The sequence below is a fragment of the Lissotriton vulgaris genome, chromosome 3_1, assembly GCF_964263255.1.
Source record: "Lissotriton vulgaris chromosome 3_1, aLisVul1.2, whole genome shotgun sequence".
Lineage (NCBI taxonomy): Eukaryota > Metazoa > Chordata > Amphibia > Caudata > Salamandridae > Lissotriton > Lissotriton vulgaris.
In genome coordinates, this window is record NC_141689.1 from 729,814,404 (window position 1) to 729,839,790 (window position 25,387).

Here is a 25,387-nt window from a genome sequence, read left to right on the forward strand (position 1 = left end):
TTAGTAAATATTTTTCTGCATTCTATTAGTCTTGCTAGCCATATACCACCGGCAAGAGAAGAGCAACATGGACCTTGGTGCTGAAATAGATAAGCGAAAGTACGGGCCTGAAAGGTAACAGGTGATGAGGGAGGACCCACCAACAAAGTCCTACTGGGAGACACTGCTTCTCTGTGGGGCTCAAGGGGGCACCAGATGGAGCTAGCAACATCTGCAATATCTGCAACATGGCCCACTTGAGGGCCGCAATCTGTTGTCGGGTCCAAAACAGCCCAAACAAAATTGAGGCTGAGCCATGGTCAATTGTGAGGCGGGTTCTGATTTAGGAGACACTGTGAATGAGGAGCCCTTTGAGTGACACCCTTGTGACATCTTGCACGATTTCAAGTGGCGCTATGGGGGTCGACTACTGCTTGTTTACTTGAGGTTATGGTACTTGTTTTACTTGGGTTTACTTGTAGACTTCCAGTTAGTATGGAACTTTCAGCTGGACCAGTCCTGTGGCCGAGAAGGGTCCCACAACTTGAAACAGGAGTGAGATTGTTGTTTCGAACATGACCGCTTTTTAGGTCGAGCTCTCGACCTATTGTGACCGAGTTGCTCCTCAAGGGACGTAGATTGGTGCACGAGCGCCGATTGCACATCGTGGACGCGCATCATGCCCCGCCCCCCCCCGCCGTGCACATCTTTTGCTCCACATTCACAGCGACAGCCTCTCACAATCACGCACACAGCCACACTCACGGAAGCGAGCGCACACACACACACACACACACCATACACACCTCACACACAGGTGCCAAGCCCCACTTACCGCCTCAGCCGCCTCTCCTGACTTCTGCTGCCATCCACTCTGAGGGCGCGGGCTTCTCGCAAAGTCGGAAGTCCCGCCCCACGACTGCCGTGAGCGTGCACATCCCGAGACCGGAAGTTCGGGAGAGTGCACGCTCACGGCTTTTTTTTAATGTGCAGATGATCCTTTCACGGCCGTGCAGCTTTACTGCTGCGCGGCCAATGCTTGGTCTGAGAAGCTGGCATCCTTGCACGGGCCGCGGGAGGGGGGACGCACGGCCATCTCTGGACCAGAAGGGAGATGGAACTTACAGTAGGTTCTCATTTTTGGGGTCGGGATTTGAGTCGATCTCAGATGCGATCGAGGAGAGAGGGAATTATTCCAGCTGTTGCATTTATTGTAAGAAATATATATATATATATTGGACGCCTTTGTTTATTCTGTTGCGCCCCCCCCCCCCTTTGAACCTAGACCTAATGCATAGTTGTGCCAGGTCACATCAGTCATGACCCGAAGCTCTCTTGGTGTTCCACATCTCGGAACCAGACGCTGCTCTGCAGGCCCCCCTTGCGCTTCCAATCCGGAAAGGGGATCGGCCCCATGCTTGTTAATGGAGTTGCACGTTAAGAATGAACTTGTCTTCTAGGCAGCGGCGCGCGCATGAAGATGTCTTCTGTTGCCGAGAATAATTAAAAAGGCACAACGCCTCTGGGGCCTGTCAGCGTCTCAACGTTTAGGGAACAAAGGAGAATTAAATTGTGTGTTTAGTGCGGGCGGGAGGTATCGGCGTGAAGCAGGCAGAGCCTTCAGTGTATTCACGTGTCAGCTGCCGTGCACTGCAGGCAGCTCCCCCCGCACCGGGATGCACAGGTAGCGCGCGCCGGGTCCTTAGGAGTACAGGCCAATACCACCGCCTGGCTGGGCTGAAGAATGTCCAGGGAGGGGAGAGGTGGGCTCGACCCAATCCCAAGGCACGCATTGCATTGTAAATGCTTTTTTTTCTGTCCTTTGCTCTTTTGGTCTCCGGCAGGCCCCCTCGCCCCCACCCTTGCTCTCCTTCCCAAAAGCCTCCATATAGGAGATCTCTGCAGCATTCTCAGCAGTCCTGGGGGCCTGGCCTTCTCGCACTCGGCCCGTAGCGCAGACATACCGTCAGCTCGAAGGGCACCTGGAGAGCCCTGTTATGTTTTTTCGGCTTCATTTAAACTTGTGTTGTTTTTTGGGTGGTATTAAGTGCTGGGAGGGGTCTGGCAGAGGCCAGCGACGGCAAGTGACGGGATGGAAAGGGTTGGGGTACTACTGTCGGCCCTGGTGCTTCAAGGTAAATAGCCCCTTTAACTGCTGCTGGGGTAGAAAATGCAGACATTTTCAGGGTTTGGTGAGGCCCTCAGTGCTCGGTGCCCCGGTGCTGCTGCACCGATGGTAGCTAGGTCCATGTGATGGGCAATGATGCGCAGTCGGGGGCAGCAGCGACACTGCAAGGGCTAGAACAAGTTGGCAGGTGGGGAAAAACAGCAACGAAGGCTGACAGGAAGCCACGACAGAGGTGCCTGGGCGGAAAGAGTCGTCAAGGGTTCATGCGGCGATCCCCTCGCTTATGAGCAGACAAAGGCAGTCAGGCGACTTTCCACGAGCTGCCTGCGCTGCCCACAAGTCTTACGGATGGAGACACCTTGGCAGCGCTGGTAAAAGACGAGGAGACGGGTTTGACGTCTCTGAAAGGGGAAGGGAGGCTGGCGATGGGAAGCAGAAAGAGCTCTCTGGCGGCGGCAGAGAGAGTCAGAACGAGACAGCGAAGAGAGATGGAATAATAGCCTTTGAGGGATTAGGAAAGTGAAGGGTGGCACTGCTTCAGAGTTGAGATTTTTGTTCCATCCTGAGGACGAGGGCAAAAACGGACATCTGGTGTGGTGACGCGTCTCCTTTATTCTCGGTACATGTTGCTGATTTGCTCTTTCCTTTCGGGACAGCAACCTACCAGGCGCGTCACCTTTCATGCTCACACACGCGTGGTGCCATCCTGCCTAGGATCTGAGCCATGACCGAACTAGGGTGTACATGGCTTTGGGAGTCTTCTGAAGCTTGGGAGGGGTTTGGAGCATACATACGACCTCCAAAATGTAAGGTTCCTTCAGCCTAGCAGTAGTTGGAATCTGAGCATTTTAAAAATGTTGTCGTTTTTGCTCAGATGTGAGCCTTGATTGCTTTTCCACTTCCTTCCTCGCACATAGGGTGTATTTTTTTAGGAGTAAGCGGTGCCCTTCCCTGCTTTAAAAGAAATAAATAAATAACAGCTTATGTCTACTGATCGTGTCACCAATTCCCATCCTTGCCCTTCTTGGCATCATTTTACTTGTTCAGCACCGTCTGTGCCTGGTACATGTTACCATATAGAACAGATTTTCTGATTAACACGCTTTTTTGATGCATACTCATAGCATCCTTCTGCTCCTATGGTTAGGCTGGTGCAGTCTAACTACTTATATATTTTACTTCTTACAGCTTGTGTACCTGTCTCTTACATACCCTCACCCATCAAACTGCCCATTGCAATTTCCCCATAACGTGATAACTGCACATCGGTTGTCATCATGCATGACATGGAAGTACTTGTTGTTCTTACCTATCCTTCTTTTGCCTCACCATTTCTTTTTTATCTATCTCCCTCACTTACTTTTATGTATTTGTTCACCCCCTCTGTGTTTTCCCGTTCTCTTGTAATTTAAAAAAAATTGTAATGTATGTTTCCTTCCCTGTACATGCCAGCGCACCTCCCAGGCCTCTCTGTCATGGCATCCCCTAACAGTGTTATTTATAAGCTTTTTATATGCAGAGCTGCAGACAAAAACGCCCATGAACAACTAGCCAATGTTTTATTGGTACCTAAATCTCCTGCCACATGGGCAGAGGGCCAGTCCTCGACACTTTAGCTGCTTAAGTGGGGGGGTCGCTGCTCTTCAGGCACATACACATATTCGTTCTAATGCATCAAGTTAGTTCTGTGGGGCCTTTGCTGTAATTAGGAGTACTTTGCTGCTCTTTTAGGATAAACAAGCATTTGCAATGCAATAGGTCTCGCATTTGCAAGAGTTTAGTTTAACCTATTGGCATTTGGCATTGTAATTGGCAATGCTGTTTATTTATGTTTTAAAAACCAACACATAAATAAAAGGCAGTGCCATTTACAATGGCAATGGCTCAAACTCTAACAACTGCGAGACCTATTGTATTGCAAATGCTTGTTATGATTGGTGATGCTGAGTTTTGCTTCCTGCTTTTTGATTGCCTGGGGCACATTTCTCCCATGATTTTCATTTGGGAATGAACCTCAGACGCCAAAGACAAACATTGTGCAGCTGCATGACCAAAATCTTTTTCCTGAAGTCATGGCACACCATTAATCTTTTTTTTTTTTGTAACACATTTATATTGGTTTTTGGAAGAAGCCATATGGACAGCCCCATGGACAGTACAGAGAAGCACTCGAGAAGGCAATATACATTACAATTAGAGACATTAGCATTCCTGAGGTCCTCCAAGAACTGGATGCAATCAAAGAGTCCCATCAAGGAGCCCCCAGGAGCATTCTACTGGCCCCCCACTTCCCACCCCCCATAGTCGATTGAGCATACAGCTCTGCTCTCCTCCACACGTTACAGTCCGATAGACAGATTCAAGTAAAATGCCCTTCCTCCATCAAGTGTCAGCTGATTCAATCAGTCCGTGCCCGTCCATCTCAAGGGGCACTCCCTCCCCATCTTCAATTGGGTGTTTAACCAGTTCCACAAGCGCCACCCACGCCCGAGCCCTTTCCATTGATTTCTCACTCCCATTGCGCCTGGCCAGGCATAGTCTGCAGTTCCCTTCACTTTCTGCCCACTTCACAAACTCCCTGCGCCAGTGCGTAAGAGTAGGCCCCTTTTTCGCCTTCCAATGATGGCACGGCTTTTATCTTGTCATCTCAAGGGGAGACATCTTCACTAGCACATGGTCTGAAAATTATTTGCAGTCATTGGAAAACCGACGAAGTTGGAGCAGAGCCTCAGATCCATGTCAAAAAGTAACCAAAGTAAGGTACTGATGGCAGCATCAAGCACGTCAAGGTCTTGTATGTGGAACAGGCCAGGGCCTAAAAAATCCTCCATCATATGGCAATAACGCTGGTGAGAAGATGTCTTGCTCGAGTCCCTTCTTACATCTGGCCTCTTCCACTCTATGTAGTGCATGAGGCAGCACATGTCACACAAAATTGTATCTTGCTTCTACCCCACAACTCCATAAACAGTCCTCGTGCAGATTCAAAATCGGAATTTGTCTACTATATGTGGGACAAGGCTTAAACTCAGATTGTTGGTAGTAACATCTTTATGCATTGCATAGGCTAAAAGTTTGAGATGAAGAACACTATTGGTTAAAGTTAAAGAAAATTGAGGAGAGCACCTTCAGAGCCACATCAAAGACCGTGGATAAAAAGTGAACGGGCATTGGTGTACAGTTGGCTTCAGTAACATCACCAAGGCATTGATTTCAGCTCCAAGATGGAACCAGCACCCCCTACCAGTGCGCAAGAAATACAGAAGTTTCCAGATGCAGCCAAGCGACTGGGGGTATTCAACAGTGAAGGAATTTGCAGGTAGAAATAGCCATCAGAATAGGCATGCTCATAAAACATCATTTCTGAATAATGATTTTATTAGTAATATGAATGGAAGCGTTCCTCTGTCCATGCTTTCAACTAAATAAATGACCCATAATTATTAAATGCCAAAAAAATAGAGAAAAACTGAATTTACATTATTTTAAATCATTCACGATATTAACTTTGAAATTGCTACCAATACAGTTCTTACCACAATAACATGCGTCACTGTAGACAGCGTGCTGTCGCCTGCCATCAGTGTGCGCAGCAGCACTCCATTAGTACAAAACGTAAGCAGCGTTTTCGGGGACACCCTACAAGACAAACATTAAATAAAGTAATTCAGAAAAAAAAGCAGTGCTATGAATCTGTTCAACATAATTTTACATATGTTAACTACACAGCTGTACTCTTGGCTAAAGCAAATGGAATTCCATTTGTTACCAAATGATAATAAGAAACTCAAAATGGAATTAAAACTGTTTTGAATTCTATGTCAGGACCGGAGGCTTCAGATTATGCTTTTTCCCTTCTTCGCTGTTTATTAACAAACCAATCAGCAGCCAAAACAGCATCAATATAAGCCTTATACCTCAGAACAAAGGATATAAAGGCTATCACAACTTTAGAAAAATTCAGAATAAACTAAAAGTCCCATGGTCAGCAGCAGAACAGTATGCAATATAGTCCTTCATTAGTGTCCATGGCATCTAGATAGGACGTCCCTCCTATGACCACTTCCTCTTTCTTCGCTGCTTCGCAGCCAGTTAAGTGGTTTTTGTCTTTCTCCTCACTGGGTTTCTACTTTGTGGGGTATTTTAAATGATTTGGGTATTGAAAGCTTGTACGCTTTGTTAAGGGGTTATTGTTTTGCTTTTCAGAGCCCCTTTAGGTCGCGGGAGCATTCGCTGCTCTTCAAGCGACTTTTCCTGTGTTTAGCGGCCGCCTCCGACCGCTAGGGGGAGCCAGTGCGTCTCGTTCGCCTCAGCGCGGCTTTCTTGTCAGGGAGACCGCGCTGAGGTGAACGAATCGAAGGACCCACCCCGCTGCCTCACCGGGACGTTCAGCTCGTCTGAGTCTGTACTGCCCTAGATTTAATCCTTAAATACGCCCCGCTGAGGGTCTGTACAGCGGCTTTGCCGCGTTGCCGCCTATGGGCGTTTCTGCTATTTGGGCACCTTGTTTTCCTGCATTTTATTATTTCAGCAGCGCGCAGGGAGGCAGCAGTGACCCGGTCCTATTGAGGGTCAACGCGCTGTGGGTTGGGTGCCCCCCTTTACATCCCGGTACCACTGGGCCCAAAACTACGGCAGAGTTCCTCTGTCACACATACTTTAAACAGGCTACTACCTGTTGTCCTGCTCCTGTGCCTTCCCCCCTCTCGCCTTAACATTAAGAGGTGCTTGGGTTGCGCTTTACAGGGAGATGGACCAAGACGAATATTACGAAGAGGAGGAATCTCATCAGTATTTAAATGATGAGGAGTTTTATACAGCGGTGGATAGTTCCATTTACCGCTGCGTGCAGGAGATCATAGGGCCTATGGAAGATCGACTCTCTGCACGCATTATTCAGGAGTGCGAGAGTCACTCAGGCACATTTGGGGGCCTCTGGCTCTACGCCGCCCCTGGGGTAAGGTTCCCCCCCAGCCCCTAAGAAAAAGTGTAAGGAAGGGGTTGCTGGTGCATCGCAGGGTGTAGACAGGGACGCCTTCGAGCGCCTGCGTGACGCATTTTTAGCCAAGGCGACCGCGACTACCCCTGCACCTCCACCGGCCCCGGGCCCTTCGGGGTCCTTAGGGACAGCGCCCTCGTCCCCTGGAGGGCTTTTCCCGGCAGACACTGACGATGAGGATGGGTCAGTGTGTTCCTGGCGGCCCTCGGGCTCTGCCACTGAACTACCCCAGGATAGTTCGGGCATGCTGGACCCGGCTGAAATAATGCATCCGCGGTCGGCTGCCTGGACACCGGGGGAGAAAGTGGCGAAGTTCGTCGCAGGGTGCCTACGCAAGCCCCTTGAGAAGGACGCAAGGAGCTGTCTGCGCGGGGAGTGTCCTAGGCCCACGTTGGAGGGCAAAGTGGCCCTTACTCCCGAGCTAGACCCTAAAATGGCCACTTTTTTGGCGAAGTTCGTTCAAGATCCTCGCAAGGGGATTGATCGCTCCTGGCGCTCCTGTCAGGACAAGCTTCTGGATGCCATAGGTCCTATAACTAAGATCCTGGACATGGCGGAGGAAGCGAAAGTGTCGGGTGCGGCCATGTCCCCAGATGTCCTGTCCAACTGGGCACAGAGAGTAGTGGTTTTTCTGGGGAACGCCAATTGCGCCCTTTCCACCGAGCGCCGGAGATCCCTCCTCATTAAGCTTGACCCGAAACTGGGAGACTTGGCCTCCTCGGAGGCGGGGGCGGTGGCCCAAGGGAGCCTCTTCAGGGACCCCTTTATCAAAGAATTAGGGAAGTTTGTCTCTACTTTTACGTCCCTTGATAGGGCGCAGTCAAGTATAAAGAGGGATTTCCAACAGCGTTTCTCCAGGGGGGCCGGTCGCGGTGGGGGCCGCGCGACCGGCCGTGGTGGTCAACAACCTGCCTACAGAAACCAAGGCTCCGGAAGAGGACAATTTAATGCCTCAGCAAACTACAATACCTTCTATCCAACCAGAGGACAGCGCTTCCGAGGGCGCGGTGGTTTCAAGAATGCCGGTGGAAACAATCCAAACGGTGAGTGTTATATCGCCAGACAGTGTCAGCATTGGGTGGAGGTTAGCCCTGTTCCCAGAGGCATGGGCCGGAATAACAGCGGACGCTTGGGTCTTACAGACCGTCCACGGCTTTCACATAGAGTTTTACGATCGACCATACCAAGACAGACCCCCACAGCCTATCGTTTTCTCTCAAGCGGATGCGCAACTGGTCGACGAAGAGGTCGCCGACCTGTTGCGCAAAGGGGCCATTTGTCGTTCAACTCGACATCCGGCCGGGTTTTTTTTTTTGTAAAAGTTGATCCGGCCGGGTTTTTGAGCAACTTGTTCCTGGTGGACAAAGTGGATGGGGGAAAACGTCCGGTAATCAACCTCAAAGAGTTCAACGGGTGGTTGGTTTACCGGCATTTCAAGATGGAGGGGATCCATCTCTTGCGGGATGTGCTCCTCCCGAACGACTGGATGGTCTGTCTGGACCTCAAGGATGCGTACTTAGTGGTTCCTATCCACCCTCCGCATTCGTCGTTTTCTTCAATTCCAGTGGATGGGTCAAATTTTCGAGTTTACCGCCCTTCCATTCGGTCTTTCATCGGCGCCTTGGTGCTTCACCAAGCTACTCCATCCGGCTGTGGAGCTCTTGCGGGGCCAAGAAATTCGGATGATTGTCTATTTAAACGACATTCTGTTGATGGCTCAGTGTCCCAAGAAGTTGAGCCTTCAACTTTAACAGACAGTATCCTTGCTCCAGGGGCTGGGATTTGTAATAAACGGCGTGAAGTCAGTTCTCTCCCCTACTCAGACAGTGGTGTTCCTCGGCTTTACTGTGGACTTAGTGCAGTGCACCCTGAGCCTTCCTTCCAGAAAGATGGGAAAGATTCGCCACCTTCTGCGTCAGACGATCGCGAAATCCCACACATCGCTCCGGCAGATTGCCCGAGTGGTAGGATTGCTTTCCTCATCCATTCAGGCAATCTTTCCGGGCCCCCTTCACTACAGGGCCCTTCAGCGCCTCAAGGCGCATTATCTTCGTCGGGGACTAACGTACGATCAGGTGGTTCCCCTCTCAGTCGAGGTGAAGGAGGAAATGACCTGGTGGTTGACTCATATGGAAGCTTGGAACGGCTGGGCGATTATCGGACCGGTGCCGGACTTAGTCATAGAGTCAGACGCCAGCAGGGCCGGCTGGGGCGCCCGTTGTGGAGAGTTCTCCACAGGCGGCGCCTGGTCGTCCAAAGAGCAGGAGTTGCATATCAACTGCTTAGAACTGTTGGGGGGGTCCTTCGCGGTGCGTTGCTGGACAAAGGATTCGGCCCGCTCCTGCGTCCTACTTCGGATGGACAACATCTCCGCAGTCCGCTATGTCAACCACCTGGGCGGCCCTCGTTCCAAAGCCTTGGCGGACTTAGCGAAGGTCTTTTGGGACTTCTGCCTGACTCGCCATATCTCGGTCACAGCGGAATACTTGCCGGGTCAACACAACCAAGTTGCGGATTGGCACTCCCGGCACTTGCGGGATTCCAGTCAGTGGAAGCTGGACTCGCAGGTTTTTAGGTGGCTGAACACGCTGTGGGGCCCGTTTTCAGTGGACCTCTTTGCGCCCCGTCTGGACCACCAGCTCCCGCGTTTTTACAGCTGGAGGCCGGACCCTCTCGCGGAGGCCACGGATGCCTTTCTCTAGGATTGGAGTCAGGAACAGTCATTCGCCTTCCCGCCGTTTTCGATGGTGCTAAGAGCGGCGGCCCATCTTCGCCCCCAGCGAGCGGACGTGGTTATGGTGACTCCCTGGTGGAGATCTCAAGTCTGGTTTTCGGTTCTACTGGAACTTTCTTGGGATTCTCCAATCCTACTCCCCCGGTTTCCGCGTCTTCTTCTCAACGTGGACGGGAATCCCCACCATCTGATCATGCAGAGCTCTCTCCGCCTCATGGCATGGAGGCTTTCAGGCGACGCTGGTCGCTCCCAGGCCTTTCGGGACGGGCTGAGAACTTCCTCTCGAAGGCCTGGGCAGGTAGCACAGCGAAGCGGTATCGCTCTGCCTGTAATAAATGGTCCCGCTGGTGTCTTCGACGAGACTTGGATCCCCTGGTCGCAGGCATCGTACCAGTTTTAAATTTCTTAGCAGAATCGGCTTCAACAGGACTGGCCTACTGCACTGTCAACGCAATGCGCTCTGCGATCTCAGCAGGCCATAATCCTGTGGCAGGCGCACCGATAGGGGAGCACCCCTTTGTTTGTAGGCTCTTGAGAGGGATTCGCCTCTCCTTACCGCCAGAACTGCGTTACTTGGTTCTTTGGGACGTCAACCTTGTTCTGAATCTTTTTTTGTCTTGGCAAGCAAACAAGTATCTTTCTTTGAAAGAGTTATCGGCAAAACTGGCAATGCTCTTGTGTCTGGTCTCATGCAGGCGGGTGTCTGATGCGCGAGCCTTGGATATCTCGGCGAGGGTTTTTTCCCCGGATGGGGTGGTCTTCACGTTGGGGCGCCGCACAAAATGTGGGTCAAGGTCAATTTCTTATCCGTGTTTCGTGGACGTCCCCAAACTCTGTGTGGTACAATGCCTGAAGGCGTATGAAGATTTAACCCTAGAACTTCGTCCTCCGGGCGAACGACAGCTGTTGATTGCACTGCGGAAGCCACACAAGGCTGTCTCATCACCCACCATCGCCAGATGGGTTCGGTGGCTCATGCAGGAAGCAGGTATCGACACGAAGCAGTTTGGTGCCCACTCCGCTAGAGGGGCCATGGCTTCTAAGGCTTTCTCTTTGGGAGCCCGTCTGGAGGACCTGATGCGTGCGGCGGATTGGTCCTCGGACTCCACTTTTAAGCGGTTTTATTTCAAACCAGTGGTGGATATAGCGCATTTGGTGGTAAGTAAGCTTTAAACTAGCATAATCTGAAGCCTCCGGTCCTGACATAGAATCGAAATTTGCCTAGCTTAGTAACGGTAAGTTTCAATTCTATTAAGGACACGGAGGCAAGGATTATCCCTCCCGGCCACCGATGGAGGCGATCCCTCCCGTAATGCAGTAAGTACGCAGGTTTTCCAGTGGTATTTGATGAGACGTGTTGTGATAATACTGGTGATTAACTGCCTGATCTGGACCGTTTGGGTTTACAAACCGCTGATGCTGTTGTATGTTTTTTTGTTAGGTAACGATGGTGCAAAGCAAGACCAGTGAAATTGAAGCGTGACTCGGGCGAAGAAAGAGGAAGTGGTCATAGGAGGGACGTCCTATCTAGATGCCATGGACACTAATGAAGGACTATATTGCAGACTGTTCTGCTGCTGACCATGGGACTTGTAGTTTATTCAGAATTTTTCTAAAGTTCTGATAGCCTTTATATCCTTTGTTCTGAGGTATAAGGCTTATATTGATGCTTTTTTGGCTGCTGATTGGTTTGTTAATAAACAGCGAAGAAGGGAAAAAGCATAATCCTCGCCTCCGTGTCCTTAATAGAATTGAAACTTACCGTTACTAAGCTAGGCAAATTTCGATTCTTGATAATTCTCTCACCGTGGTCAACGGTTGCCTCTCACAAGGCTGGAGCATACTTTGACTTCAGATTTATTTACAATGGGGCATGTGACCATGGAATCCCAACTGTTACACCAGATTACTGTAAGTAAAGACCGCAATACTATTCAATGTCGAAAAAACGATATACTGCAATACAGGGATTGGCGAGTTGCTCATTTAGTAAGCATTCACTGTTGTCATGTGTTCACATTATATATATATTTTGTTGGCACTGAGAGGTCGTCACATGCCGGAATTCCAGCCTAGCTAATTCCTCTTTACCTCTTGCGAGGGATGATGCCCAGCTCTCCACCAAGATGGGCATCCCGATGGCACTTACCCATAGGTAATGGACGAGTTAGATCACTCCACAGGGATTTGGCAGATTCACCCACCCTAGGCACACTAGGATAGGAAGTGCTAGGTAGGAGCTAAATATCATAGTGTTTATACGCTTGCATATATTCTATGCAAAAAGCACAATGGTGGAGTTATTCCTCTGCTTCACTATTCTTGTATTGCTGATCACACTATTAGGTTTCCTTCTATTGATTTTTGCAGCACACATATTTTAGTTGAGAATCACAATGCTTCAATAAATAATGAATTGGCATGTTATGCTATGTTATAGGAGCTTATATACGCACAGCTGCCCCAGCAATGGGGAGTCCCGGCACTTCCAACAACAGAAAAACAGAACTAATTACAACAGTGGGAAGCTTTACCATACGAAACGGCCAAAATACACTATTTTAGAGGAAAGAGGTATGTTTTGATAGCCTTCCTGAAATCCAACAGGTCCACGTATATGAACCGGCACAATTTGGCTGCCAAATAGCGGAAGGAGCGATCTGCCGCTCGAGAACGCTTCACCCAGGGAACAGTGACCCAATGCTGCCCCAGAGTGCGCAGTGCACGGGGTGGAGCATAAGGGGTCAGCAAATTGCAGAGTAAATTAGGTGTAGCAAGTTTCAGAATCTTGAAAGAAAGACAAGTTCTTAAATTGGATCCGCTCCGCCATAGACAGCCAATGAAGTTTCCGGATGGTATTGGCGATAGGACAAAACCGAGGGAGCCCTAATAAGGCTCTGGCCGCCGCGTTTTGGATACGCTGCATCCGGATGATCTCAGCTCGATTAGCCCCCAATAACAAGGAACTAGCATAGTCCAGACGAGAAAGAATAGTCGACTGTACAATCAGCTGACGAGTAGACGGATCGAAGAATTTCAGAAGAGGTTTAAGACCTCGCAAAAGGCCGAAGCATGTACCTGCCACTTTTTTAGTGTGGAAACAGAAACTAAGAGAGGAGTCCATCCACACCCCCAGGTTCTTAACTTCCTTCTTAGGTTCCGGGGCCTTGCCTAAAACATTCGGCCACCAGTGCTCACTCCACAGTCTTGCATTCTTGCCGACTAGCAAAACTTCTGTTTTATTTGCATTCAGTTTCAAATAATTAGATTAATTAGAAGTCATCCATTCAGCCATGGCTGTCAGGCCGCTTCTGAACCTAGAGGCATTCAGGGTAGAGCCTTCCGCCAGTGCAACCACTAGCTGTGTGTCGTCGGCATTGAAGACCATTGAAAGATCCCACTGCCTGGCGACCGCCACTAGTGGCTGAACATAAAGGTTAAACAATGTGGGGCTCAAGGCCGATCCCTGAGGGACCCCCTGCTCAATGAGGCGGACCTGAGATAGAAATGGGGGAGTAGAGACACAGAAGGATCTTTCGGTCAAAAAGGATCTAAACCATTCCAGAGCCAGGCTGAAATTCCTGCCTCCACCAGACGTTGAAGCAGAACACCGTGCGAAACCGTGTCAAAAGCGGCATTGAGATCCAACAGGATCAGTGCCGTTGTGTGACCAGAATTGAGAATGGTCCGCAGGTGTTCAGTCATGGCCAGGAGCGCTGTCTCTGAACTATGGCCGGAACGGAAGCCATGTTGCGTTGCATCCAGAATGTTATTGGAGTGCAAAAAGCTGGTTAGTGTGATGTTGACATGTGCCTCTGCAACCTTCGCCAACCAGGGAAGAAGAGAAATAGGCCTAAAATTATCAGGTTTAGTCAAGTCTAGTGTTGGTTTTTTTAAGAATGGGGGACACCCAGGCCTGTTTTCACTGCGCCAGCCCCATGGCTGACGAGAAGGAGGAATTAATTATCTGACAAAGAGGCGTCAGAAAGAGCGAAGAGGACTCCCTAAACTGATCAGGCTTTAGAGGGTCGGCAGGAGAGCCGGGTTTAATTTTCGCACTCAGCCTAATAAGCTCCTCATAAGAAATCTTAGGAATGACCATAAGACTAGAAGTCGGCCCTGGTCTTAAAGGAGTGTGAGCACGGGAAGAGGTCATAGAAGGAAAGGACCTATAAATCACACGTACTTTCTCTACAAAGAAGGAGGCCAGTTCTTCACAATGGAAGTCAGAGGTGGTTATAGGCGCCGAAGTTTTTCTGGCTTTGAGATATTTTAAGATTTTAAAAATGCATTTAGCAGGATTAGAGCTAAGCTTGATCTTGTTGGCGTAATAGGCCGCCCCGTCTTACAGACGGCTCTTTGGTAGAATTTAAGTTTGGCCAAATAGTGTGCTTGTTTCCCAGGGTCATAATCTTTCCTGCAGTCACGCTCTGTTCTTTTACAAGACTTCCTCAGTATAGTCATAGCGTTGTTGTACCAAGGACTGGACTCCTGAAGACGACCCTTGAACCAGCTCGCCGCAATAAGAGTCCAGTGCGCTTATAATCCAGGCACAAAACATCTCATAACCTAACTCAACATTGTTAAAAGGACCCAACGGGTCTGCCCTAAGAAGTGCATGAAGGTCTTCAAATCTTAATTTCCGCCAAGGCCGTTTATAAATAGATCGCTGAGCGCCATTACATAGCGGCTCTGATGTAGGGAGGGTCATTTTAACCAACAAATGGTCAGACCAAGCCACGGGGGTAGGAGTCGCCACGGTTGCAGACTCAATGTTAGAAAAAATAGGGTCTAACAGATGGCCGGCCCCCCCTATGTGTGGAACTTGCGACCAGTTGGTAAAGCTGAAACGGAGCTAAATCTGCAAGCAAGCTACAGATGGTCTTGTCTTGCACAAGATCAAAATGCAGATTTAGATCGCCAAAAATACTAAAATTAGCAGTCCATACGGCAAACGTCCCTACTCCCTCAAGAAGTGCATTTTTAAAACTGATGGCTTGCCCCGGTGGCCAGTACACCAGGATCCCAGAAAGGGTCACGTGAGTGCCCACGGAAATGCTGAAACGTGCACATTCCCACCCCTCTACTATTTCCTTAGTAAAGAGACAGGAGTAGCAGGATTTAAAAATCACTGCGATGCCACCTCCCCTAGTCTCTCTACTTACCATGCAGATAGAATAATCCAAAGGTAGAGCTATATTTGGCTCAGCTACCATATCCCCATTAAGCCACGTCTCTGTCAAAAAGAATATATCTGGATTTTCATCAGTGATGAGGTCATAAATTTCAGCATGATGTTTAACTAATGATCTCACATTAAGCTGCAAAATTTTTAGCCATCTTTGGGGAGATGTGGCGGAAGGGGGTGGGAGAGACAAAGGCGTAGGGAGTGCAAACATACCACACAAGCAGCTGATAGGGCCACTCAAAGGGTGTAGTGAAGAAGTTTTGCACCGATTAGCTAGAGAGGTCATAGTTAGTAGATCTTCCCTAGAGTAAGTAGGAACTCCTGGCCCATCTCGACCAGCATTTCTCGCGAGAGGCGACGTACTGGCGAGGACGGGCGTAGACGGGCGTGCCTTTGGCGCGCCCACGCCAGTACGTCGCCTCTCGCCAGAAATGCTGGTTGAGATGGGCCAGGAGTATTTCTTGTGTTTTTGTTTGGGTTTGCATGAGTTACCAAACAAAATGGTTCTAGATCTGTTACTATGATATCCTTGGGGAGTCAGTGTTATGTTCTGAGGGTGCATATTCCACCTGTTACATTTCCTGGTTGAGAGTATAGATGGTGCACTGTGAGCTAGCGGGACTAAGGCCAACATATCCTGATGGTGATTGTAGAATCAGTCTTGCACAGTTTTAACGTTTATGCTGTCCAGCACAGTTTTTACTGAGAAAGTATACACCATACAACACTGTCAACAAGAGAAAATTTACCAAAGGAGACTTTCTGTGAATAATGAAAGGTGGAAGGTAGGCACAACCATCAGCAAGAAAGAAGGGTTGGTGCAAAGCACTCAGTATAGTTCACTGACCATATAGTTAAACTAATCACTGCCAGGAAGATAGTCTTAAATGTCAGTAAACACATCGGGTGACTGTTCATTTGTTCAACTGGGGATGTCATTAGGGACATTAACACCAAATTTAAATCCCACTGTGAAGTAATAAACGGAGAAGGAGAAGAGGGAAACAGACAAAGCAAACCTTAAGAAAATGGTGACTTGAACAGAGATGGGTGATCCAGTGCACACAGGCAGACAAATATCCTTTTACAGTGGCAAAGCTAGAACTGCTGGGTAAACTATAGCAAGAAGGCGGAATATCAGAGAGACGAAAATGGAAAGGGTTCAAACATTCCAACCCGCACCAGGTTTACATACATACGTAATTGAGAATTGTCAACAAGGAAATGATGATGTAGCCAAGTAAAGTATTCAAAAAGAAAACATTTGAAAGAAAAATAATTGGCTTCTTTGAAATAAAAAGTTTGTTTGACAGTAATCATTCATGTCTCAAAATGCCTAATTCCCTTCCCAAATTTCTTCAAACTGTGAAATCAAGAAGGTGCTCATTCCTATTTGGTGTATGAAGGACAGTTAACAAAGATTCTTAATAAATTGGAAGGGAAAGAGTAGGAAAAAGACAAGTCCTGAACATGGGCTGTATGTCCTAAAATTGTGCAATTATCCATTTTTACCATTCGTTCTTGCGTCCCTTATATAATCTCCTCTGAAGGGAGAGGTTTGGGAAAGTATATCACCCATTGATGTAGTAACGCAAAATATATAGAGAGAAAGTAAGAAAACGACGAGTCAAAGCTAGATTTACATCCTACGGGTTGTTTGTCAGTGGATCTAACACAAAAGTTTGATAAGATTTGTGAGAACTACGCAACGCTATGTAGGCACCGTTTGGTAGGGGTCGATAAGAAGTTAGAATAGTGATTGTCACTCTCTGTAATAAATCTTTTGTATATGTGAAAACAGGGGGAATACAGCAAAATAAGCAGTACATGTACCTAATACCCGTCTGTATTATTAGTTAATAAGTTGGGGTACAAATCATCTAGATAAAAGAGGAAGAACGAATTTTAGAGACACCAGTTGAATAGCATTATTACTTTCATAATGTTAAATAGAGAAACCAAACAAGTAGAAACATAAAAAGACCTCCTATGGTAGGAGAACATGAAATACAGATACTGGAAGGCAAGAATGACCAATCAATGTAATTCTCTTCTGAAGATAAAGGAGAAATGATTCAGGTATTTATTCTGTAAGTTTCCTAGTCTTCCTCCAACCAATATTGCATTTCAGTGTCCTTATTAAGTCTATTGGCAACTGTATTATATTTAAGAATCAATTTGGTTTCCCTTCGGAGAAGTTTAAGTTCACGACTGCCTCCACGTCAGCTTCTGTGCACAATTTCAATACCTAGAAATGTAAATGATGTCTTGTGAGGATGCTTGTCATGGAAGTGATCCGTCAAGAGATAACCAGAGGTGAACTTATTAATGTTTCTATAATGTTCTTGAATTCGTAAGCGTAGTGGCCAAAAAGTACTCCCAAAGTATGGTCTGTCATAGGGACATGATATGATCTAAATGGGAAATTTACTGTTAGTCAATTTATTTGGTTATCTGAATTGGTGGTCCTTTTTGGAGTGAAATTTGAATTGTTTTATTTTGGCCCAATTTACATATACTGTAGTTATGGCATGTATGGGAGTCCGCCGGTCTGTCAAGAAATGTGCTTGTTTTTTTCCTCTTATTGATAAATTCAGATTTACATAGTAGTAGTTTGAGATTAAGTGCTCGACGAAAGCTAATTTCTGGATGGTCTTGGATCCTGGTTTCAGGAAGGAATTTGAAAAGATGCCAATGACGTCGGAAGGCAGTTTGTATCCTATGATGACCATTACGGTAGTCAGTGATAACACGTATTTTACCTCCTACATTAGGAGTTGCTGTTGGTTTAGATCTGATTTGGTTGAGCTCTCCATAAGGGGAATTGCATTCATTGTGGACTTTAGTTGTTGTGGTTGATATCCTTTATTGCTGAGGCATGTAATAAGTTAATGTCCCTTTTCCAGGAATACAGTTTCCAGGCTGCAATTTCTTTTGATCCTCAAAAATTCACCTTTCAGTATGTTACAGATGTTATGTCGTGGATGACAGCTATCTGCTCTCAATATAGAGTTTGCAGATGTATCCTTCAGAAAGATCTTACTATGAAGTTAATCATTCTTGACATACGTCAGATCCAGAAAGTTGATCTCTGTTTGAGAGACATAATGAGTGGCTTAATGTGTCAAGGGTTCACGTCAAATTTGTCCCAAAAATAGTTGGAGTAGGTTAATTTCTCCCTGCCAAATGCAGAGAATATCATCGATAAAACGACCCAGTAAACAATATGTGTAGTCAATTGGGAAAAACTTGAGTCCTGGAGGCAGTATTTTTCCACGTGGCTCATGAAAATACACGCGTACGGTGGTGCAAATTGTGTACCCATCACAGTTCTGTGCTTTTGTTGTAAAACCGCTGATTAAAACAAAAGTCATTGTGGTTTAAGCAAAATTCCAACATATCTAGGAGCATTTGACTGGCTTCAAGAAAATTAGCTGGTCGAGTCCATGAGGTCCTTTTGATTGCTTATAGGCCATCTTGATGTTCTATGGAAGTATGGAGGCTTATGATCTTGATGGTTAACAGAAACAAATCTTGTTCCCAACATATATTTTATAATTTCAAAAGAATATCGTTTGTATCCTGTATATATGACAGAATGTCTTTCATGAGTGGTTGTAATTTTTTATCAATATATTCTCCCAACCTAGAGCAAGGTGAATTAATTACTGCTATTATTGGTCTCCTTGATGACACCTTCATGAATTTTGGGGAGTAGGTAAAAAGAAGGCATTATTGTATGTTGCATAAGGAGATAGGTTTTTTCATCGTAGTTGAGTAAGTCACGTCTACACCAATCATCAGAGAGTATTTTAATCATACCTTGAATGGTCATGGTAGGATCTGGATCTAAAGGTTGATAACAGGACAAATCCGCCAGTTATCGTTGGGCCTCCTGAAGATAGTCAACTACATGTAATATCCCCGTATTGCCTCCCTTGTCCGTCTCTTTTATGATCAGATCTTCCAGTTGCTCAAGTTTTTAGATAGCTCGTCGATCATCTATAGTAATGTTTTGCAGAAGAAATTTTTGATGTTTCGAATATTTACAGTATTCCCGTTCAAAGTCATGCAGTACTGCTGAATAAAAAGCATCTATACTAGTACCATCCAATAATTGTGGACAAAATGTCAACTTATTGGACAGGTGAGTAAATTCTGTTAAATCCTTCTCAATTCCCAATACAGTAGCAGTTGTGGACAAAGAGGAAGAGGCAGTATCTGATTTAGCTAGGGTATCCAGTAGATTGATATTAGCAATATCTTGAATAGTTAAATCCGATGTAAGAGGACTAGAGTGTGTAGGGGGCATAAAAGGTTTGCCGGCAACTGCATCTTTAATTATGATATTGAGTTATGACGGCTAAATGGGACTGAATTTATACTATGTTATTTTGATTGCTTTGGTTTTATCCATTTCTCTCACACTTTGTTTACCATAAGTCTTTGGCCTTTATTTATTTATTTTCCTACTTCATTTATATTTATATCTATGTTTCACCCGTTTCCATTGGTATATCAGCCTTGAAAAAGCCCCAGGCTTGCATGCCAGAACGGGCAAAACATGTGTTGGCTGTTCTGTTCGAATATAAATGACTCTGATTTGGAAAAATCCCTCTTAGAATTAACAAATGAAGTACTCCAACATCACCAAAGGCAATTTTCCGATTCATTATGACTTTTGTCATTTTTGCCTTGATCTATTAAATCACTTTATGATATGCACGGGTGAGGAGTCTCCCAATCTTCAAGGCAAAAAGTCCATAGATACATCCTCAATGAACTAGGATGCGCCAATAGAAAGGATCATACACCCCTCCAAACTTTGCATGTATTTAAAAGAAACAGACATATTATCCTATGTGTATATTGCACATTTTAGCTCTACTGTCCTAGTAAGCACAGCCTGTGGCCTAAAACAAAGCTTGACCATGCCTTATCCTGTCGCTTGCCATTTAGCCCTGCTATATTCCAGCTTATCAGTTTACAGGAGTCTATGGGTGTCTTAGGTTCTGAGTGCCGCACCAATACCCCTTCAGTCTCTCGTGGTGATTGGGTTGCTTCGTTAGGTCCCACTTTCGATAGGCTCTGTAGGTTATCACTGTCGAGACCCTGGATCGCACAGTGCTCAGACAGATATGGCATGGGGGGATGATCATGTCTAAATGTAGTTTGGTCTTCCTGCCCTATCTGAGGGATGGGCTCACTGGGATCTAAACCATTAATGCGTAGGCTATTCTGATCTAGTTGTTGATCTATAGCATCTTTTCCCAGGTTAGTGACCTCTATATGTCAGTCACAGTCATTTAAGTTGGACAAGACTCCATACCTGTTCCCTGTTCCAAATCCCCAGTCAAAAGGAGTGGCCACCTGACCCCATCCGTTTACTGCTGGATTCCACATAGGCTGTGGAGTGTTAGGGTGCATCAAGAACTGTTCATTTCCCGGCCTGGCCATGAACCAGTTTCCCTGACCTCTATTATCATATCCTGGGGTACTTGGTCCCCATCTATTTATATTGGGCCAATTTAGCCCCGGTGTTCTGGCCATTGGCCCAATCGGAAAGTTGTGTTGCCCTGTCCCAAGACTAATCATAGGATGAAAGCGGTCATTGTTAAATCTGGGTCTAGTTTCCCCACCCCAATGAGTAACTCTTGCGTTCCTTCTAGGCCTGGAGATATTAGAAGAAGTCGCAATCTGATTTTCGTTATAAAAGAATTTCAGGGTAAGGGGGATTATGGAACCGCTTCTACGTTGAGGAGGGAAGATGTTAGCAAGAATGTTTGGGAGTACTTCTGCACTAGCAAAATTTAATACTACGCAGTCCCCTTTAAACTTCTTTGGCTTATTCCCAATCCATGGTACCCTCCTTGTCATAACAATTTCCCCTGCTAGCTGGTCAACTCCCTGGTATGCCATGTGCATGTTGTTGGTGAGCCAATATAGAGCTTTATCTTTAAGTCCTTGAGTGGATTCTTTTTGTCCGTGAGTTAGGACAGGGACGTTCGCCAATACCAGAACTAATGGTGAGTCTTCCAAAATAAATTGTGATGAATCATCCCCTAAATTCAATGGTGCTGGCTCAGCTGATGGTAAAGCGGGGGACTCTCTTGTTACATCCTGGCTGGGCGCAGGTGGTGGTATCTGCCCTACCAGGGTGGGCTGTAATTGGCCTTCCAAGGGGCCTGTGTCAGCGCCCGTGTCCTCCTCCACTAGGACTACTGGTTTGATAACATGAGTGGCTAGATTCTCCAAATCATTAACCAGCTTACTTTGCGACCCACCCATCTTTTTTACTTCTGCTGTTAATTTGTCTATCTTCCCAATAAGTGGCTTGATGATGGTCTTAATTTTGATATCTATCATATCTGAGATCCTATTAAATAGGTCATCGTCAATGATTTGTCTAAGCTCGTCAGCATCTTCGTGCTCCACGTTTTTCCCTTTGTGTCTAGGTGGTGAGGTAAGCTTTTTCCTTCCTGACTGTTTCCCCCCGCGTTTAGCTTGTGATTTTCTACAAGTTCTCACAGGACGTGTAACAGGCAACGAGGGTGAGGGAACTTCCGCTGCGGTATTTTGCTGTTGCTCGGAGTCAGGCACTGCATTTGTTGACAAGTCAACTAAAAGATCAGAGTTTTCATCATCGTTGCCAATGTCTTGAGAATTAGTGTCGGATATGCAAGTTGTGGGATCAAGTGGTGATGTGCCAGACATTTGTGCATTAGGGTCAGGGCTGGGTGGGAGCAAAATTGGTGATTGGCTCAAACCTAGGGATTCCCTTCTTTCATTATTTATTTTTTTAACCACTTGGACTAGAAAGGAGTCTAAGGTATTAAGTGGTTCAGAGGTTACAGGGGCCAGTTTTCTAGGCATATTTACAATAAAGTAAAGATGCTATCAGGGGTCAAGGACGGCGCTCAAATGGATAAAATAATGAGGACAGGCCACAGTACTAGCAAAACAGGAGAGGAACAATACCATACAGCAATAAACAGTTTCTTGCTCCAATCAATTCAGGGCCCTAATACAATTACAAATAAGTGCTGGGGACCAGATAAAAATAACCTCTCAAAACTGCCTATATTGGGTCCATATTAACCTCAAGTGGTTCTCCTATAGGACAGAATTAATCAGCAAGGTCCTAATTGAGTTCATATAGGCAAGATCTAGTCCTATTCTGTAACAATAACCCCACCTCCTAGTCCGTGTTCCTGGGCGATTCAGTGAGGGCTCGGAGAGACCCTCTTCAAACTGACCCCGTCTGGTAACCGGAAGAAGGATGGAGGATACGAGTAAATGGTAGGACCGATCGAACACAGTTCAGTAACAAATAAAAGTCAGTAGACCACGAGGTTTTCCTCATATAGCACAATACCTTAGCTGGTCCACAATGGGAATGTCAGAGAGGTGGTAAGCCCGGCCTCCTTAGGCCCCGGACGGCCACAGACGGTCCCGCCCTTGTCCCGGGCTTCTCCCGGGACGCTCCCGCGCGCTCCCGTGCAGCGAGATCAACTATCCCTAATAAGTGGATGTGGTGGTCGGGGGCGGGGCAACCAGGGAGAGCGTCCAGGTGCAGGTGATGTCAGCCCAGGGACTCCTGGGAAATGGAGTCCCTGTCCCTCACCTGGCGCTCGCAGCCCTGCTTGGATATTCTCCTCCTGCCCAGCGGTGTGGCCAAGGTCCCAGGCAAAGCTTCTCTTTCTCAACACAGCGCCCAGCAAGACGGGCGATGCGGGACCCGCGCAGCGGGTACCGCGAGGTTCAGAAGCGGCGGCGGCGGTGATAGCAGCAGAGGGTACGTTGCAGGGAATGTGCAGCAAAGCTCCCTGATCAGCAGAAATGGCGGTGTAGGCGTCTCCCAAATTGTCCAGGACAGGCAGCACCTTTAGCTCGGTGGTCGGGGGCGGGGCAACCAGGGAGAGCGTCCAGGTGCAGGTGATGTCAGCCCAGGGACTCCTGGGAAATGGAGTCCCTGTCCCTCACCTGGCGCTCGCAGCCCTGCTTGGATATTCTCCTCCTGCCCAGCGGTGTGGCCAAGGTCCCAGGCAAAGCTCCTCTTCCTCAACACAGCGCCCAGTAAGACGGGCGATGCGGGACCCGGGCAGCGGGTACCGCGAGGTTCAGAAGCGGCGGCGGCGGTGATAGCAGCAGAGGGTACGTTGCAGGGAATGTGCAGCAAAGCTCCCTGATCAGCAGAAATGGCGGTGTAGGCGTCTCCCAAATTGTCCAGGACAGGCAGCACCTTTAGCTCGGTGGTCGGGGGCGGGGCAACCAGGGAGAGCGTCCAGGTGCAGGTGATGTCAGCCCAGGGACTCCTGGGAAATGGAGTCCCTGTCCCTCACCTGGCGCTCGCAGCCCTGCTTGGATATTCTCCTCCTGCCCAGCGGTGTGGCCAAGGTCCCAGGCAAAGCTCCTCTTCCTAAACACAGCGCCCAGCAAGACGGGCGATGCGGGACCCGCGCAGCGGGTACCGCGAGGTTCAGAAGCGGCGGCGACGGTGATAGCAGCAGAGGGTACGTTGCAGGGAATGTGCAGCAAAGCTCCCTGATCAGCAGAAATGGCGGTGTAGGCGTCTCCCAAATTGTCCAGGACAGGCAGCACCTTTAGCTCGGTGGTCGGGGGCGGGGCAACCAGGGAGAGCGTCCAGGTGCAGGTGATGTCAGCCCAGGGACTCCTGGGAAATGGAGTCCCTGTCCCTCACCTGGCGCTCGCAGCCCTGCTTGGATATTCTCCTCCTGCCCAGCGGTGTGGCCAAGGTCCCAGGCAAAGCTCCTCTTCCTCAACACAGCGCCCAGCAAGACGGGCGATGCGGGACCCGCGCAGCGGGTACCGCGAGGTTCAAAAGCGCGGTGACGGTGCTCCCTGATCAGTAGAAATGGCGGTGTAGGCGTCTCCCCGGCATCTATTGCGGACTTAATTTTGGTACAGATTGTAAGCAGGTGAAATAACCTGATTCTCCCAATACAAAAAGGCAGGAAAGACAAATGAATATATATTTTCCCAAGATCTTAGAGTCATCAATAATGTGCTTTTCCTATGTTTCCTGTGGTCCCTAATCCTGCTAACATCCTTTCTTGCAGTCCCGCTAACACGCAGTGGTTTACTGTGGTTGATCTTTGTTTCACCTGCTTCTTCATTGCCATACATGAAGAGAGTATGTTCCTCTTCACGTTCTCATTCATGGATCACAACTTTTGTGGTGGTGAATTCATCAATGACTTACAGATTCTCTCTCCATTAATCTTCTCTCAAGCTTTAAAGAAATATACAGAAACTTTGGTCTTTCCCAGGGGATCTACTTTTGGCACAATATGTGATGATTTGTTGTTGGCACCTGTTACTCTAGATCACTTGTCTCCACGCTTAATCGGCTGAAAAGGGGCATAAGACTTCAAAGAAAAGATTTCAGTTTTTGCCTCACATGAGTATGATATCTTGATTATGAAATTTCAGCCGTAGAGAGCAACGTGTTGCCGAGCGAATTGAAGCCAGCATTAAGTTGCCCAGTTCAGTGATCATATTCCAGGTATGTGATCCCTTTCCCTTGGGTTATGGTGCAAATCATGGGGATGAAAAAAAGCCTGCTGCCTAATATTCCTCCACTTTGGACTAAGCTCAGCTGGGTTGTCTCTCAGTGTTGTAGCTGGACCTTTTTCTGCCCGTGACGGTCAGGGCTTTTGCTGCCCCACGACGGCCACAGGTAAGAGCGGGAGAGGCTGTCGCCCCCAAAACTTATGCCGCCAGGGCGAACCACTACTACCCCCTTTGCTATTCCACTGCTCCCTCTGTGTCTCTACTGAGTAGGTCATGCTGCACACCTTGTTGAAGTCTCTGAAAATACACTATTTAAATCCACTCCGATTGTTGCTGTTCCCTACTTTGGCGTTGCTCTTCTCACCACTAAAACACATTACCTTTCCACTGCCAGTTTGTTTTGATGTGAACTTACGTTTTCTGCTTCTGACATCACTCTTGTCTGTTGACCCTCTCTGAACCCTGCATCTCTGATTAGTTTTGTCGTAACTGAGCATGTGCTCATCTAACTGATGCAACCATAACTAAAAGTGAATTCATTTATTTTGTGGATTGCTCAGGCCGTAGAAATGACAAAGGTGTACTGGTTACTGGTTATGCTATTTTCATTGCAAATCAAATACTCAAAAGCCACTGTCTGCCATACATGAACTCTGCTGAGGTTATGGAGCTCACTACACTGCATCCTGGCTGAGAAAAAGACAGTGACAGTGTGTATTGACTCAACCATATGCGTTTGGAGTGGCAAATGACTTCGGATTCTTCTGGATATAGAGGGTATTCTTGGCACTGCCATTACCCCCATTAACCAATAACTTGTGTGAC

At 47.5% G+C, this 25,387-nt stretch overlaps 1 protein-coding gene across 9 annotated transcripts in view; it reads right to left on the reverse strand.

The window, feature by feature from the left end:
- YTHDC2 (YTH N6-methyladenosine RNA binding protein C2) overlaps positions 1-25,387 on the reverse strand; it is a 1,208,271-nt gene that overhangs the window by 895,170 nt on the left and 287,714 nt on the right. For all 9 annotated transcript variants that reach the window (XM_086961045.1, XM_086961046.1, XM_086961047.1 and 6 more), the window contains one exon: positions 5,644-5,746. In XM_086961045.1, the coding sequence (XP_086817171.1) occupies positions 5,644-5,746 (103 nt within the window). The remainder of the gene's footprint in view (positions 1-5,643; positions 5,747-25,387) is intronic.